The 14,573-nt window shown below is 54.8% G+C and overlaps 1 protein-coding gene across 1 annotated transcript in view; it reads left to right on the plus strand.

Annotated features, from left to right (window-relative positions):
• CSPG4 (chondroitin sulfate proteoglycan 4) overlaps positions 1-8,003 on the plus strand; it is a 35,482-nt gene extending 27,479 nt beyond the window's left edge. The window contains exons 7-11 of the mRNA XM_054715660.1: positions 1,450-1,648; positions 1,730-1,864; positions 1,977-2,143; positions 5,674-5,857; positions 6,156-8,003. Of these exons, the coding sequence (XP_054571635.1) occupies positions 1,450-1,648; positions 1,730-1,864; positions 1,977-2,143; positions 5,674-5,857; positions 6,156-7,972 (2,502 nt within the window). The 3' untranslated portion in view covers positions 7,973-8,003. The remainder of the gene's footprint in view (positions 1-1,449; positions 1,649-1,729; positions 1,865-1,976; positions 2,144-5,673; positions 5,858-6,155) is intronic.
• Positions 8,004-14,573: the final 6,570 nt, after the last annotated feature.

A 14,573-nucleotide genomic window follows, 5' to 3' on the forward strand; every position in this document is an offset into this window, starting at 1 on the left:
AGGTTTTCTTCTTGGAAACTTGTAAGTGCAGGAGGCAACCTTGAGAATGGCCACGCTTGGCACTGCTCTTTCCTGGGCTCACTTTCAACAGAAGTGTTTTTCTATGGCTTAGGACCAGAATTCCTGAAGAAAGTTCTTTCAAGTGCTTAATGGTGGACTCCAGGTGAGGAGCCATTAAGCTCCCCACTTCCACCCCCAGCAAATAAATCTCACAGTTGGGCTCCCAAGTCCCTGCCCCCACATGGAGCACAGCAGTGGTGACCCCATTCAGCAGAGGTGGAAGTGGAAGCCCAGACAGGTGACAAAACTTCTCTACGGTCTCAAAACTAGTTATTGGTGGAACAGAAAGGGTGTGGCTTCACCCAGCAAGACAGCGATGGCCAGGGTGTGGACTCCAGGTCAGCAGGAGACTTGGGAGGCTTCGAAAGAGGGCTGACAGGCTGTCTGTGACATGAGCACTGGGCATTTTTGTGGTATAGGATGTGCCTTGGGGAGCAGCTCAGTGGTAGGGAGACCAGCAAAAGGTGGGGTATAGGCTAAGGGCTGTTCCCCTACCCACCCCACACCCCCACACCCCCACCCCCGCCCTCAGGGAACAGTCAGGTGGTGCTATGTGGAAGCTCAGCCACCAGGTGGTGCTGTCCACTGTGTTCATGCCAGGAGCCTCCAACCATAGTGGCCTTCCTTCTAGAGCTCTGGCAGGAGTCAGCTGGGGCTAGGGGAGGGAGTCCAGCATCCCAGAGACCTTAGTTCTCCAGGTTTGGAAGCCCCTCCCCAATACTGCTCACAAGTTGTTGACCCAGCAGGACAGGTAACAGGACTCTGGGAATGGGATCCTGCCCTGCTGGCAGGTAGGAGGACTGAGGGAGCTTCCCCTTCACTGAGCATAGGGAGGGGCAGTCCACATCCAGCAGGCCTCACCCACCCACTGAGGCTTGTGACTGCCCTATTCCCAGTGCTGCTTCAGTGCTTCAGGGTGGTGGCAACCATCAGCCTCTCCAGCTGTCCCTGCCTCCCATCCCCTCCTTTACCTGGAAGGGAAGCCCATTTCTAAATATCCTGGGCAGGCAAAAATTACTGGAGCACAGCAATGGGGGCACCACTGCTGTGCTCCAGGTGGGGGCAGGGACTTGGGGGAGCCAAACTATAGAGGGTCTGAGGGAGACCTCTGCCTTGCCAGTGAGACAACCAGATTAAGCAGTGCTGTTGGCCAGGCTTGGAGGGTTCTGGGGTTGAGAAGCCTATGAGAGTAAGAGCTGGAAGCTTCCTGAGGTAGAGGGACATGAGCTGTCCTTGAGGGACAGTCAAGATTGGGGCAGATGGGAGCAGGAAGCCTGGGCACGGGTCCCTGGGGTAACAGAAAAAGGTGAATAGGGTGGGGCCCTTTGTGCAGATGAGCCCAGAATGGCCATTGGTGGGGGCAGAACCTTCACAGGCCTGTGTCCCCAGATGTGGGAGGGGGGCACTGTGCCCATCCCTATGACAGCCCTTAAGGGCACAGACGACGATTCAGAGCCCGAGGACCTGGTCTACACCATCGAGCAGCCCAGCAATGGACGAGTAGTGCTGCAGGCGACACTGGGCACCGAGGCCCACAGCTTCACACAGGCCCAGCTGGACAGTGGGCTTGTGCTATTCTCACACAGAGGTGGGTGCTTAGATGTGGGGACACCCTGAGGACAGGGTGCCAGCATGGGCCAGTGATACCCAATTCCACATCTGCCCTCAGGAGCCCTGGATGGAGGCTTCCACTTCAGCCTCTCTGATGGCAAGCACACCTCCCCTGGACACTTCTTCCACGTGATGGCCCAGAAGCAGCCGCTTCTCTCACTGGAGGGCAGCCGAACGCTAACTGTCTGCCCAGGTGGGTCTACCAAGTGTGGGTGGCACATCAGGGTCATGCTGCCTCTCCAGAAGTCACAGGCCTTGCCCTGGCCCCTGGTCTGAGTCTGACAGGCCCTTTTTGCCTCTCATAGGATCTGTCCAGCCGCTTAGCAGCCAGAACCTGAGAGCCAGCTCCAGCACAGGCACCGACCCTCACCATCTGCTCTATTGGGTGGTACAGGGCCCCCAGCTTGGCCGGCTGTTCCACACCCAGCAGGGCAGCACTGGGGAGGCCCTGATGAACTTCACTCAGGCTGAGGTAAGGGTTCAACTATCTACAGCCACATCTCAGGTGGCCCACTCCACCATGGACTCACGTGGATACCGGTACCAGATCCAGCATAGTGGGCAGCACACTCCCTGAACCTCCTCTGATCCAGGCCATGCATGCCTTGCTCTCCAGTAGCCACTAGGCCCTTAAGGCAAATGGGACTTAGTGTTCCACGGTGAGAGAGAAGGATGCAGGAGGTCAAGGTGACAGGGGCTCAGAACAGGGGTCAGGTCCTGGGGCTGGGCTTCCAGAAGGAAAACGAAGTTGGACCCTAGGAGCTAGAAAGTGTGCCCTGGGTGGGGGACACTAGTACCCCCAGTGGCTGGTGAGGGGCAGTGTTTGGTTCAGGGGATGGAGTTTGAGATGAAGGCAGCCCTGAATGGAGGCGTCCCCTGGACAATCTGGGCCTGTGGGCAGGTGTATGAGCTTGGGTCTCAGGTCAGGAGCCAGCAAGAAACAGAGTGGGTCCCGGGAGCACGGGAGTGGACAGAAGGCAGCTGAGTAGGTCCAGTGGGGAGTGGAGCTGCCATCTGTCCATCACTGCAGTTTCAGGGCGTGGCTGTCCTAAAACACAGCAGAGGCTAACGGGAAACACTCAGACTACAGGGCTGCTGGGATCACAGAGCTCTGTGCTAACAGTACCGGTCACTTCACACCCCTTCTGTGTTCACAAGGTGCCAGGGAAGCCTTGGTCCTCCCAAAGGCAGAGCAGGTGGGGAGCCTTTAAGCCTCAGGAAAGGAGAGTCTTTAGTGGTGGCAGGAAAGGTTTCTTGGGTCTCTCATACCAACATCCACAAGGCCTGGTTCTTGGTTCTCTTGGAGCCCTGGCTTCTGCTATGGCCCTCTTCCTGCCCCTCCCTATAAGGAAATAGTCAGTAGGCCGGAGGCTGCAGCAGCTGTGCCCCTGAGTCCCTGGGAGCCTTTGTCATCAGGTGCCCAGGAAGTGGGAGGGAATGGACTAGGCCTCCTGAGCCCTGCCCCCACCCTACAGTGCTTCTCCCCGCATCCCAGTAATATGAAGGACCAGGTTGAAGAGTCAACAGGGGGTGGGCTGGCAGTGCCATGCAGAGGAGCATGGCAGAGACCATCTGCCCTTGGCGAAGGGGGCTAGGGAGGACTTGGTGATATCTGACATCACCACTGCCCCACAATACTCTGAGCTGGGTGGGTCAGGAAACAGATGTCCCCACTTTGCAGATAAGAAATCTGAAGGTCACAGAGGTCAGATGACGTTATTCAGAGCACGTGGCTAGTAAGAAGCAAAGCCAGGATTGTGCCTTCTGACTGTTAGTCCCAGGTTTCTTTCCCTAGAGGACATTGCTTGCTCCCAGAGCTCGGGGACCCTCTCCACTCTGCCTGGGATTTGCCTCACCCTCAACCAGACCCCTCCCACCCAAGATGCTCCTGTACCCAGGCATTCAGCCTCCCACCCCCACTCCCAGGGGTCTTCATTTCCTTCCTGTCCACCTTTCAGCCTAGGCCAAAGGTCACATCTGGCTGTCCTTGCAGGCCATATCTGGCCAATAGCCTGCACAATGCATTTAATATTTTTTAATTAATGGTCAACGTACAATCGTTAGAAGATTCCAATTAAAAAAACTAATTTCCAGTTTTTTAAAAGGCCTGTGTTCCCTCTTACAGCAATCAGCTGAGAAGCCACCACCCCTTTAACTAGGCTGTGCTCTCCAGTCATCACAACCCTTCTCTCCTAAAGTCTTCCACACCAATCAGTTTCCATGTTGCTATTGCACAAGTCCTTTTTTTCTGAGTGAATGAAAGTAGTTCTGTGTCTTCTAAAAGGAGAAAACAAAAGATAAGCCAAGAGAACACATTAGGATCAGAAGGGGGGAGGAACTTCTTTATGGAAATGAAGAATATGCCTGGTGTTTAACATGCAGACAGCCCTAGCAAGCAGCAGGTTGGCTGGACTGGACTTGCTAAGGAAGGGTGGTCATAGGTGAGTTTGAAAGGGTAATGGGGTCACAATGGGGTCTCTGTAGTCAAATGATAAGCTATTGCACAATCTGAGCAAGAGTGACATGACCTTCTTTTTAAAAGCTCGTTCTGGTTTTTGTATTAAGAACAAAATGTAGGGGGAGGGGAGCAGGGGCCAAAACAGGCCACAGTTAGGAGAGCTATCACCATAATCCAGGCCAGAGATGATGGGGTGTGGGAAGAGGAGGGAAGTCAGGGATGATGCCAGAGTTTGGCCTGAGCCATTGGAAGAACAGAGCTGCTATCTTCCGCATTGGGAGGATGGAAAGGCGAGCAGGGCAGGAGTCTGCATAGTGCATGCAGAGTTTGAGATGTCCACTATACATCCCCAAGAAGCTGCCAAGGACGCAGGTAGATACAAGAGGCTGGGGTTCCAGAGAGAGCAGTCCGGGTGGGAGATACACATAAGGGGATCGTCACATAGCTGGCATTGAGGACTGAATGAGAGCAGGTGGGGCCTGCCTGTAGATGGAGAAGAATCTCAAGGCCAAGTCATAGATGTTGGGGAGAATAGGAGGGACCAAAAGAGTCTGTGAAGAAGCAACTACTAAGGTAGGAAGAAAACCAAGACAAGGGGCCATCCTGGAGAAGGTTGCATTAGAGGAAGGGATGCTCACATATGGCATCCAAGGCAAGATGAGGCCTGACAACCCACCATTGGATCTAACAACACGGAGGCCACTGGTGCCCCTGCCAGAACAGGAGCAAACCCTGGGTGGAGTACACTTAGGACATCATGGGGGGAGTGTGGGCTATTTTTTTCTTTTTCTTTTTTAAATATATTTTTATTGATTTCAGAGAGGAAGGGAAAGAAAAAGAGAGATAGAAACATCAATGATGGGAAAGAATCATTGATCAGCTGCCTCCCGTACGTCCCCTACTGGGGATCAAGCCCACAACCCGGGCATGTGCCCTGACCAGGAACCTAACATGACCTCCTGGTTCATAGGTCTACACTCAACCACTGAGCCATGCCAGCTGGGCAGTGTAAGCTATTCTTTTTTGCAGTTTGCAACAAAGAATAGCAAGGGGAAGGTGGCAAATGTTTGTGGGAAAAGTGAATCAAGTTTTTTTCTTTAAGGTGGAAGAAAGAATAATATGGCTGCATAATGATGGGAATGATCCATTTGGGGCAATATTGACACCATACGGAAAAAAAAAAAAAAGGGAGAAGGTAAAAGAGGTGTACTCAGTAGGCAAGAGAGGCAGGGATCAGTGCAAAGAGGAAAGACCTCTGTTGGGAGAAATAAGGTAGACTATTGCTTTCCCCAGAGGCTCAGAGAAGAGAGTTTCCCAAAGTGGCAAAGCCTGGGTCTGCCATATGACTGCCTAGTGGTGGCCCCTGAGACAGTGAGAGTGCACATGACAGACACAGAGGCAGGCACAACTGGGAGAGCCTAGAATGAGGCTAGGAGGCTACCGCCATAATCCAGGGATGGTCAGAGGGAGGTGCCAGCCTGGGAGGGGACTGCTGGGCACAGAGGCTGGACCTGCCTTGTTCCAACGGTGGTGGTCTCCCACAGGTGTATGCCGGGAATGTTCTATATGAGCACAAGATGCCTGCTGAGCCCTTCTGGGAGGCCCATGACACTCTGAAGCTCCGTCTGGCCTCACCTCCTGCCCCTGATGTAGCCACCACCCTTGCTGTGGCTGTATCTTTTGAGGCTGCCTGTCCCCAGCGCCCCAGCCGTCTCTGGAGGAACAAAGGTGAACAGTATGATAGGCTGGCAAAGTTAGGAGGACACTAGGAGAGGCCCAGAGAGGAGTGGACTCAAGACCAGGGTCAGCCCCCAGGACCTGGGATGTTATAGGGAGGGTGGGCAGATATAGAGGCTTTGAGGTCAGAGGGGAGACATGATCCTTGTTCCTCCTGAGAACTCTGAACCCCATCCTGGGGTACCTGGTCTGAGGGGGGAGGCAAACGTTGCTTTGGGGGCCCCAGCCTGAGGGTTCATGGCTCTTCCCTCAGTGGACTGAAGCTTCATAGCCTGTGTTTTACCCACAGGTCTCTGGGTCTCCAAAGGCCAGCGGGCCAAGATTACCAGGGCTGCCCTTGACGCCTCCAACCTCCTGGCCAGTGTTTTGTCATCTCAGCGCCCAGAGCACGATGTGCTGTTCCGGGTCACGCAGTTCCCTGCCTGGGGCCAGCTGCTGCTGTCTGAGGAGCCCCTCCATGCTGGGCAGCCCCACTTCCTGCAGTCCCAGCTGGCCGCAGGGCAGCTGGTGTATGCCCATGGTGGCAGGGGCACTCAGCCAGATGGCTTCCACTTTCATGCCCACCTCCAGGGGAAGGCAGGGGCCTCCTTGGCAGGACCCCAAACTTCAGAGGCCTTCACCATCACGGTGCGAGATGTGAATGAGGGGCCACCTCTGCCACAGGCCTCCGTTCCTCTCCGGCTCACCCGCGGCTCCCGCGCCTCAATCTCCAGAGCCCATCTGAGTGTGGTAGACCCAGACTCAGCTCCTGAGGAGATCGAGTTCAAGGTGCAACGAGCACCCCACAATGGCTTCCTGAGCCTGGCAGGGGCCGGTGCGGGCCCTGTGAGGCGCTTCACGCAGGGCGATGTGGATGCAGGGCGGCTGGCCTTCGTGGCCAATGGGAGCAGTGTGGCAGGCATCTTCCAGCTGAGCGTGTCTGACGGGGCCAGTCCACCCCTGTCCATGTCCCTGGCCGTGGACGTCTTGCCATCCACCATTGAGGTGCAGCTGCAGGCACCCCTAGAGGTGCCCCAAGCCTTAGGGCACTCGTCACTGAGCCGGCAGCAGCTCCGGGTGGTTTCAGATCAGGAGGAGCCAGACGCCACATACCACCTCACCCAGGGGCCTCAGTATGGGCATCTCCTGGTGGGAGGGCATCCAGCCACAGCCTTCAGCCAGGTCCAGGTAGACCAGGGTGAGGTGGTCTTTGCTTTCACCAACTTCTCCTCCTCTCAAGACCACTTCAATGTCCTGGCACTGGCCAGAGGTGCCAATACATCAGCCACAGTGAATGTCACTGTGAGGGCTCTGCTGCATATGTGGGCAGGTGGTCCGTGGCCCCAGGGTGCCACCCTACGCCTGGACTCCACCATCCTAGATGCAGGTGAGTTGGCCAACCACACAGGCAGTGTACCCTGTTTCCGGCTCCTGGTAGGACCCCGGCATGGCCGTGTGGTTCGTATGCCGAGGGACGGCCAACCTGTGGAGCAATTCACACAGCAGGACCTTGAGGATGGAAAGCTTGGGCTGGAGGTAGGCAGACCAGAGAGTAGGTCCCCTGGCCCCGCGGGTGACAGTCTCACTCTTGAGCTGAGGGCAAGAGGTGTCCCACCTGCCGTGGCCTCGCTGGACTTCGCCACTGAGCCTTACAATGCAGCCCAGTCCTACAGCGTGGCCTTGCTTAGTCTCCCTGAGGCTGCTCAGACAGAAGCAGGGAGGCCAGAGAGCGGCCCTCCGACTGGTGAGCCACGGCCAACAGCCTCCAGCCCTGTGCCACCTGTGGCCAGAGGGGGCTTCCTGGGCTTCCTCGAGGACAACATGTTCAGTGTCATCATCCCCGTGTGCCTGGTCCTCCTGCTCCTGGCACTCATCGTGCCCCTGCTCTTCTATCTCCGCAAACGCAATAAGACAGGCAAGCACCACGTCCAGGTGCTGACAGCCAAGCCCCGCAACGGCCTGGCTGAAGACACGGAGACCTTCCGCAAGGTGGAGCCCGGCCAGACCATCCCCCTCACAGCTGTGCCTGGCCAGAGGCCCCCACCGGGGGGCCATCAGGACCCAGAGCTTCTGCAGTTCTGCCGGACATCCAACCCTGCCCTCAAAAATGGCCAGTACTGGGTATAAGGACTGTCCTGGCCCGGGTGCTGACGGGACAGGGACAGGCTTGCTCAGGCCCAGGCCCCCATTGCTCCCATGCCCTGATACTGTCTGAGTGTCCACAAAGCCAGACAGACCTGAGGACACCAGGGATGGAGGGTGCTGGGAGGAAGTTTCAGGGGTCTGGGACAGAGTGGAGTCAAAAACTGGGATCTCCCCAGCTCACTCCATGCCTGGAGAACTACAAGGAGCCAAGGACAGAGGCAGGCTTGGGGAGTCAGTCCCCTGCCCTGGAGCTAGTTTAGGCTATCAAAACCAGAGCAACCTCCTACATGGATCCAGGACTCTGGGTACTGGGTCTGTGACCTCAGGTGAGTCACTCCTAACCTTCTTAAGGGCAAGGCAAAAAAAGGAAAGGGAGGGGCAGGCAAGGTTCCCAGGTGGTCCCTCCAAGTCAGGCCTCCCCTTGTCTCTGCCCCAGGGTTGAGAGAAAAATGTTTCCCCCTCGTCTTTTAGGGAAATGGTATTTCCTGGAGCGAAGGAAGAGAGAGCCCCTCCACCCTCTGGAAGGCAGAAGCCAGTAGAATATGTTCAGAGTGCAAGGTGGGCGGGTTGCTCTGGGGATGGGTTTATTTAAGGGAGATTGCAAGGAAAGTATTTAACGTGGTGCTGAGCTAGCCCAGATTGATGGAGTCCCTGGCAGTGTGAGATGGAGGAGGGTCTGGGGCCAGTTCATTACCACCTGCATGGGATGAGGGCTAAGCAAGCATGCGTGTGTGGCCCTGCAACAGGTTGGGCTGGGGAGCATGCGGGGTCTGAGGCCATGGGCACTGTAATGCCTGTGCTCCCCTGAGGACTAGAGGGCAGGCAGTTTGGGACACTCGGCTCCATGGGGCCTGGATAAACGGTGCTTCAGAGGTTCTGGACAGCTGTGTGTTGTTTGTCTGACTGTGCACTGGGTCTTTGTCCACACCAGCCTGCACTCCCCTGGTCCCCAAAGCCAGCAGGGTGGCCAAGGCCACAGGAGCCCCGAACATCCCCCTCCTGGGACCAGATCTCTGCTTCTTCTGTGGGATGGGACCAAAGCCCTTTGGTTTAGTAGACGTGGGCTAGGCTCTCTCCAAAGAGCTTAAAGCAAAAAAGGAAACCAAGAGATATTCAGTGTCCAGCCCTAGATGTCTTAGCCTGCGTTTTGGCTTCCACAGACCTATCCCTCTCCACCCACCTCTCAAGAGGTTAGAGCACCAAAGGTGAGGAGAGTAAGGGAGACATGAAGACCCAAGGCTGGGCCCTGGTGATGATGGGAAAGTTGAGACACTACCACCTCAGACACCTGCCCTCAGCTCCATGGAGATATTCACAAGGAAGATTTCTACTGGCCTCTAACCTTCCAACAAGAGGATCATGGGTGCTCCTCAAAAGCAGAGTAAGCAGCAAGGATTCTGCAAGCTGTTTCTTTGTGTGGCCCAAAGGGTTATCATTTGGTTAGGGGTGGGTTAGAGACACAGGGTCTCCAAAAGGCCCCCAATGAGTTCCTGAGGAGCCACCACCCTCTGGTCCTTTCCCTTTGGAGGGTCTCCCAGAGTTGGGGGAAATGGAGACAGATTCTGGGTCCCAGGCGATACCCCAGGTTAAAGTCCTCTTAAGAAGCATGAGAGGTGTCTGAGCTCTGGAGTAGGGGGAAAGAGGCTTGAGCACAGCCAGATTGGGAGTGGAGAGCCCCAACCAGCCTTTGGCAGCTGACCTGTGTTTGAGTCACCTCTTCCCTGTGCCTCAACACCTGTAACATCTAAACCAGAAACTAGGGCAAGAGAGGAGATCCCTTCCTCCTCACTGGCTGCCCCTGGACCAGCCCTCCTTCTGATGCCTTTACATCCAGTCACCTAGATCCTCTTCACTCTCTCAGAAGGCCCAGCCAGCTCTTGTTGCCACAGGGAAAGCCTGTCCTATAGGATAGCCAGGACCCATAGGTGGGGACCCCCACAGAGTTCCCTTCATACCCAGAGCTCTAATCCTGGTCTGACTTCCCGGTCTCTTCAGCACCCTCCAGGCCAGCCTCACGCAGGGCCCTGCCAAGGGTGTCTCTATGCTTTGCTTTGCTTCTCCCAGAAGCACAGGGCTGGATCCTCGGGGCCCTGATATCTGGGGCCAGTCTCCACCCAGAGCAACCAATTTCCCAGGAACTGTAAGGCGAGACAAGGATGACAGACTCTCCAGGCAGGATCTGGCCTCAGCTCGGATTTCCCCAGAGGACTGACCAAACCCTCTCTGTTCCAGGCCAGCCTGCCCTGCCCCCAGTGTCTACTCTGGCTCCTCTAAGCCTCAGCTGGACAGTAAGCTGGCACTAGAGGAATTGTGCTAGCAGCTCTGCCAGAACCTTGCAGATTTCAGATATGCCCCTGAGGCTTAAGGGGATTGCTATCCACTTTACAAAATAATTCATCATTTCCTATTAAGGAGCCAGCTCCTCCCAGGCATTGAGGATAGAAGCCAACCTGTATATAAGTGATCAGGAATGTCTGGGAGCTTCTGACGAGCTCTCTCTCTCTCTCTCTCTCTCTCTCTCTCTCTCTCACATACACACACACACACATACACACACACACACACACACACACACAATGTGCACTTGTACAAACAGCTGTGCATCTTCAAATCTTCAGACACACAATACAGAGATAAATACCTGCCTACATAATACATGCATATACACACAAACTGGAGATTTATGCTCTTTACTTGTGGCCTTCCCACAATCCCAGGAGCTGGCCACAATGAGTCAAGGGCCAAGATGCCTTGCTCATCTAGAGACCCAAGTGACATCAGCAGAACTGGGAAGTGACATCAATCCCACAGTGGGAGGGATTGTGGTGGAGAGGGCGTGGGGAACAGAGTAGAGGCCTCCAGAGAGGCCCAGATCAAATGGTTTAACCCAGTGGTCGGCAAACTCATTAGTCAACAGAGCCAAATATCAACAGTACAACGATTGAAATTTCTTTTGAGAGCCAAACTTAAACTTCTTCTAACGCCACTTCTTCAAAATAGACTCGCCCAGGCCGTGGTATTTTGTGGAAGAGCCACATTCAAGGGGCCAAAGAGCCGCATGTGGCTCTCAAGCCGCAGTTTGCGGACCACGGGTTTAACCTCTTAGGTACCAAAGAATGGGCTCTTTTTGAGCCCCTCTCCTCACTCTACAAGTTGGCCCTTTAAATGAAGTTGCTATGGGAGCTGTGGAACCCACAGAGCTAGAACCATCATCCTCCAATAGAAAGTAGGAGAAATGGTCCCCCACCACCACTTCTGCTGACCAATGGGAACTTCCAGGGTTGCTGACATCTTCCTCTGGGCCCTGAAGATTATAGATCTTAAAGGGATAAAGGTACCAGGGCAGCCCCCGCAGAGTTCTCTGGTTGGGTCTCTTGTTCCTGGCCATATATGTGAGTGAGCCCTGGCAAGTTGGTGGGGCAGGAATGGGAAGCAGACCTACAGGACCCCTCTCTCCAAAGTTCCTGGCCCACCCCAGGAGCTCTCAGGTAACACCATCCCTGTGTAGTTATTGCTAGGATTAGTCAGGTGTTGGAAAGGGTATTTTGTGCCAATACTGCTATGAGAAATGCAGATAGGAATCCACCCAGCCCTTGCTGAAGATCCCCCAACCCGCCATGAATAACTACCACGCCATGATGTGTGCTGGCTGATGAGGGGAACCCCAGAGTAAGAGGGCAACTGGCTGTCTGCTTCCTTCTTTTTAGAGAGTGTTGGGCCTTTCCTTGGAAGGGGCAGCCATGCAGCCACTAAAGCCGAGTCAAAAACGCCAAACTTACCTCCTGTCACATTTCCATTCTCAGTGCAATGAGGTGCAGTATTTAACTGAGAGCTGCTATCCTCCTAAAGGGTGCCAGCTCCTCAGAGGGCCTCGTGGCCCCTAGGATAACTGATGGATTGTACAGTGTTCTTTCGCATTTCAGTGTCCTAAGAGCTCCTAAAGACAGAGCAGCCCTTGGTTAAATCATCCAGGGCCAAGAAGGAATCCTTCTACCTGAACACAGCCTCACTTGGGGCTGAAGGAGCTCCCCTGATCTCAACCTGGGGACTGCCAACACTGTTAGCCTGGAGCTGGGAGCTAATCCCAAGGCTTCCTTCTGATGTCTGGTGAGGTCACAAGGGGCTCAAGTGACCAACCCTGAAGGCCCAAATTCAATGAGTGTCTAAGTCTTTGCCATTCAAAGTAGAGCAAAGACTTTAGACCAGGAACACCTGCATTGTTGGAAATGAGGGATCTTAGGCGCACCCCAGAGTTGCTGAATCACACTCTGCATTTAAACAAGGTCCCAGGTACTTGAAACGCAACCAAATAGCAAAGTTGAAGATGCACTGACTCAAATCCTCCCCGTCGACCTCTGAGGGAACTGAGCCATGAGAGGCAGGGACCAGACCAACATCACACTAAGGCAGCAATTTTCAACCTTTTTCATCTCATGGCACACATAAACTAATTACTAAAATTCTGTGGCACACCACAGTCTGACAAAAAACTAGGTATGACTTTGATTCATTCACAGTGGATGGCTATTGTTGTGTTGACTGCTGCTTTTTGTTTTTTATTGACAATCTAAGGGAAAAGAGGTCAGTGTCCCTACTAAATAGTCAGGTATTGCATGTTTTGTTCAATTCTTGCAGCACACCGGTTGAAAATCACTGCACTCAGGCAATGACCCAGCTGGAAGGAGGTCAAACCTCATGACTGTTCCAAGGTGTTGTCTTTCACTCCAATGGCAATAGATGTTTATGGAACATCTCCTAAGCACCTAACCCTGGGCTGTCTATCCTTCTCTCCTACACTCTTTTGAAGTCCCCATTTGGGGGGATAGGGTTCTGATGTTGGAGTTCCTGTCTCCAGTGAAACAAAGAGGGAAGCAGAGGAGGGCGAGGCTGGCAGCCAGGTCTGCTCCAATGGGGAGAGTCTTCAGGAAGCAGCCCGCTCCCACCCTTACCTCCCAAACACTGGTCCCCGGGAAGGGCAGCAGCCCCTGTACCCTGCCTTCTGCAGCCTAGCTGGTCCTTTCCACCCTGGCCCCTCCCCACCTCTCTGGGTCCCACATGCAGAGTGAGGGACGAAGGGAGGTGTTTAGCCAAAGTCACCAGTGAGAGCATCTGTCTCACTCACGGGGGAGCAGCAGGGGCCAGCAGAGAAGGGGAAAGAGCTGCCTGTCAGGCTACCATCCAGGCCTGGTCAGGAAGGAGGTGTTGGGCCTCCCAAAGCTCTGTCCCACAGAGAGTGGAAGCAAGAGAGGCTGCCACACTAACTGTCCCTTCTGCCCCCAGAACAGATACTGGCCATGGTCCCCAACCTGGTTCTGGCACCCAACTGCCCTCCCCTTCCAAGTTGCTGAGGCCCTGGCATGAGCAAAGTTCTTCAGTACCTTATAGTAAACATAGTTCAATGCTGTGTCCAGCCTGACCCAGGGTTAGGTGCATAGCAGATGTTCAGTAAACATCTAATACCAGAATAGAACCCCTCCCTTCCCACCGGTTAAGAGGTCTCTAACCACCAGTCCCATCCAGACCTCCTTTCCTAAGTTGCCACTGGTTCCCCTGACTTCCCTCATTCCCAGGGGTGCCGACTGGGCTCCCAATTGCTGCTCTGGTTCCCAGACCCCTTTCAGGACCCAGGCAGACCTGTCCCCAGGCACTAAGTTTCTAAGGAGCAGGTTTCATCTGTCCCTCCCAGACTCTCAGAGCTCATTCTTCTTTCCCTCCATACTCACCCATGACTCCCTCCCACCCAGACACTCGGGTCTCTCTGCTCAGAAACCCATGGACTTTGCCACTTTCACCAAATCATGCATGAGAGACCACCACAGATAGAATCAAAATACTCAGGAGGAGGAGACAACTCAGAGCCCCTTCCACTCAGCCTCCTCCATCCCTACAGCCCCTCCTCAGAACCTCCTGTAGCAGCTGACCTAACCACTGCAGGGGTTACCTGACCCAACCTTCAGGAGCAAGAAGCAGAGTAGAGCCAAAGGTGTCCCCACTGCTTCCCCACCCAGAGGACCCTGCTTGCATTTAGAGCGGCGGTCGCCAACCTTTCGGACCTCACGGACCTCCAGTGGTCCGCAGACCACCGGTTGGCAACCGCTGCCCCAAAGGTTTCCTTAAACCAACGGTCCCCAATCTTTGGCACCTCACAGACCACCGCTGGTCAGAGGCCTAACCTTAGAGGAGTGACTATCACAATGATGCAGCTTACTTCCCAGAGGCTTGGAGCCCCTCCAGATGCCAAGGACACATCTCTCAGAAGTGGCATTCTGAACACCTAGATTCTGGAGTAAGTGTGGGTAGGCCAGCGATGCGAGACATGTGAGTCCACAGCAGAGACCTCCAAGAACTGCCTCCTCCGCCAGCCTGGTCACCTCTTACTGACCCCCCTGCCAGCCTGGACGCCCCCAACTGCCCCCCCTGCCAGCCTGGTTACCCCCAACTGCCCCCCCCTGCTAGCCTGGTCGCCCCCAACTGCTCCCCCTGCTGGCCTGGTCCCCCCACATAGCCTGCTGTTCAGTCATTTGTTTGTCCCTCACTAACCCCCCTGCCAGCCTAGTCATAGGCAGCCATCTTGTGAGGGTCA

The sequence above is a fragment of the Eptesicus fuscus genome, chromosome 5, assembly GCF_027574615.1.
Source record: "Eptesicus fuscus isolate TK198812 chromosome 5, DD_ASM_mEF_20220401, whole genome shotgun sequence".
NCBI classification, from domain to species: Eukaryota; Metazoa; Chordata; class Mammalia; order Chiroptera; family Vespertilionidae; genus Eptesicus; species Eptesicus fuscus.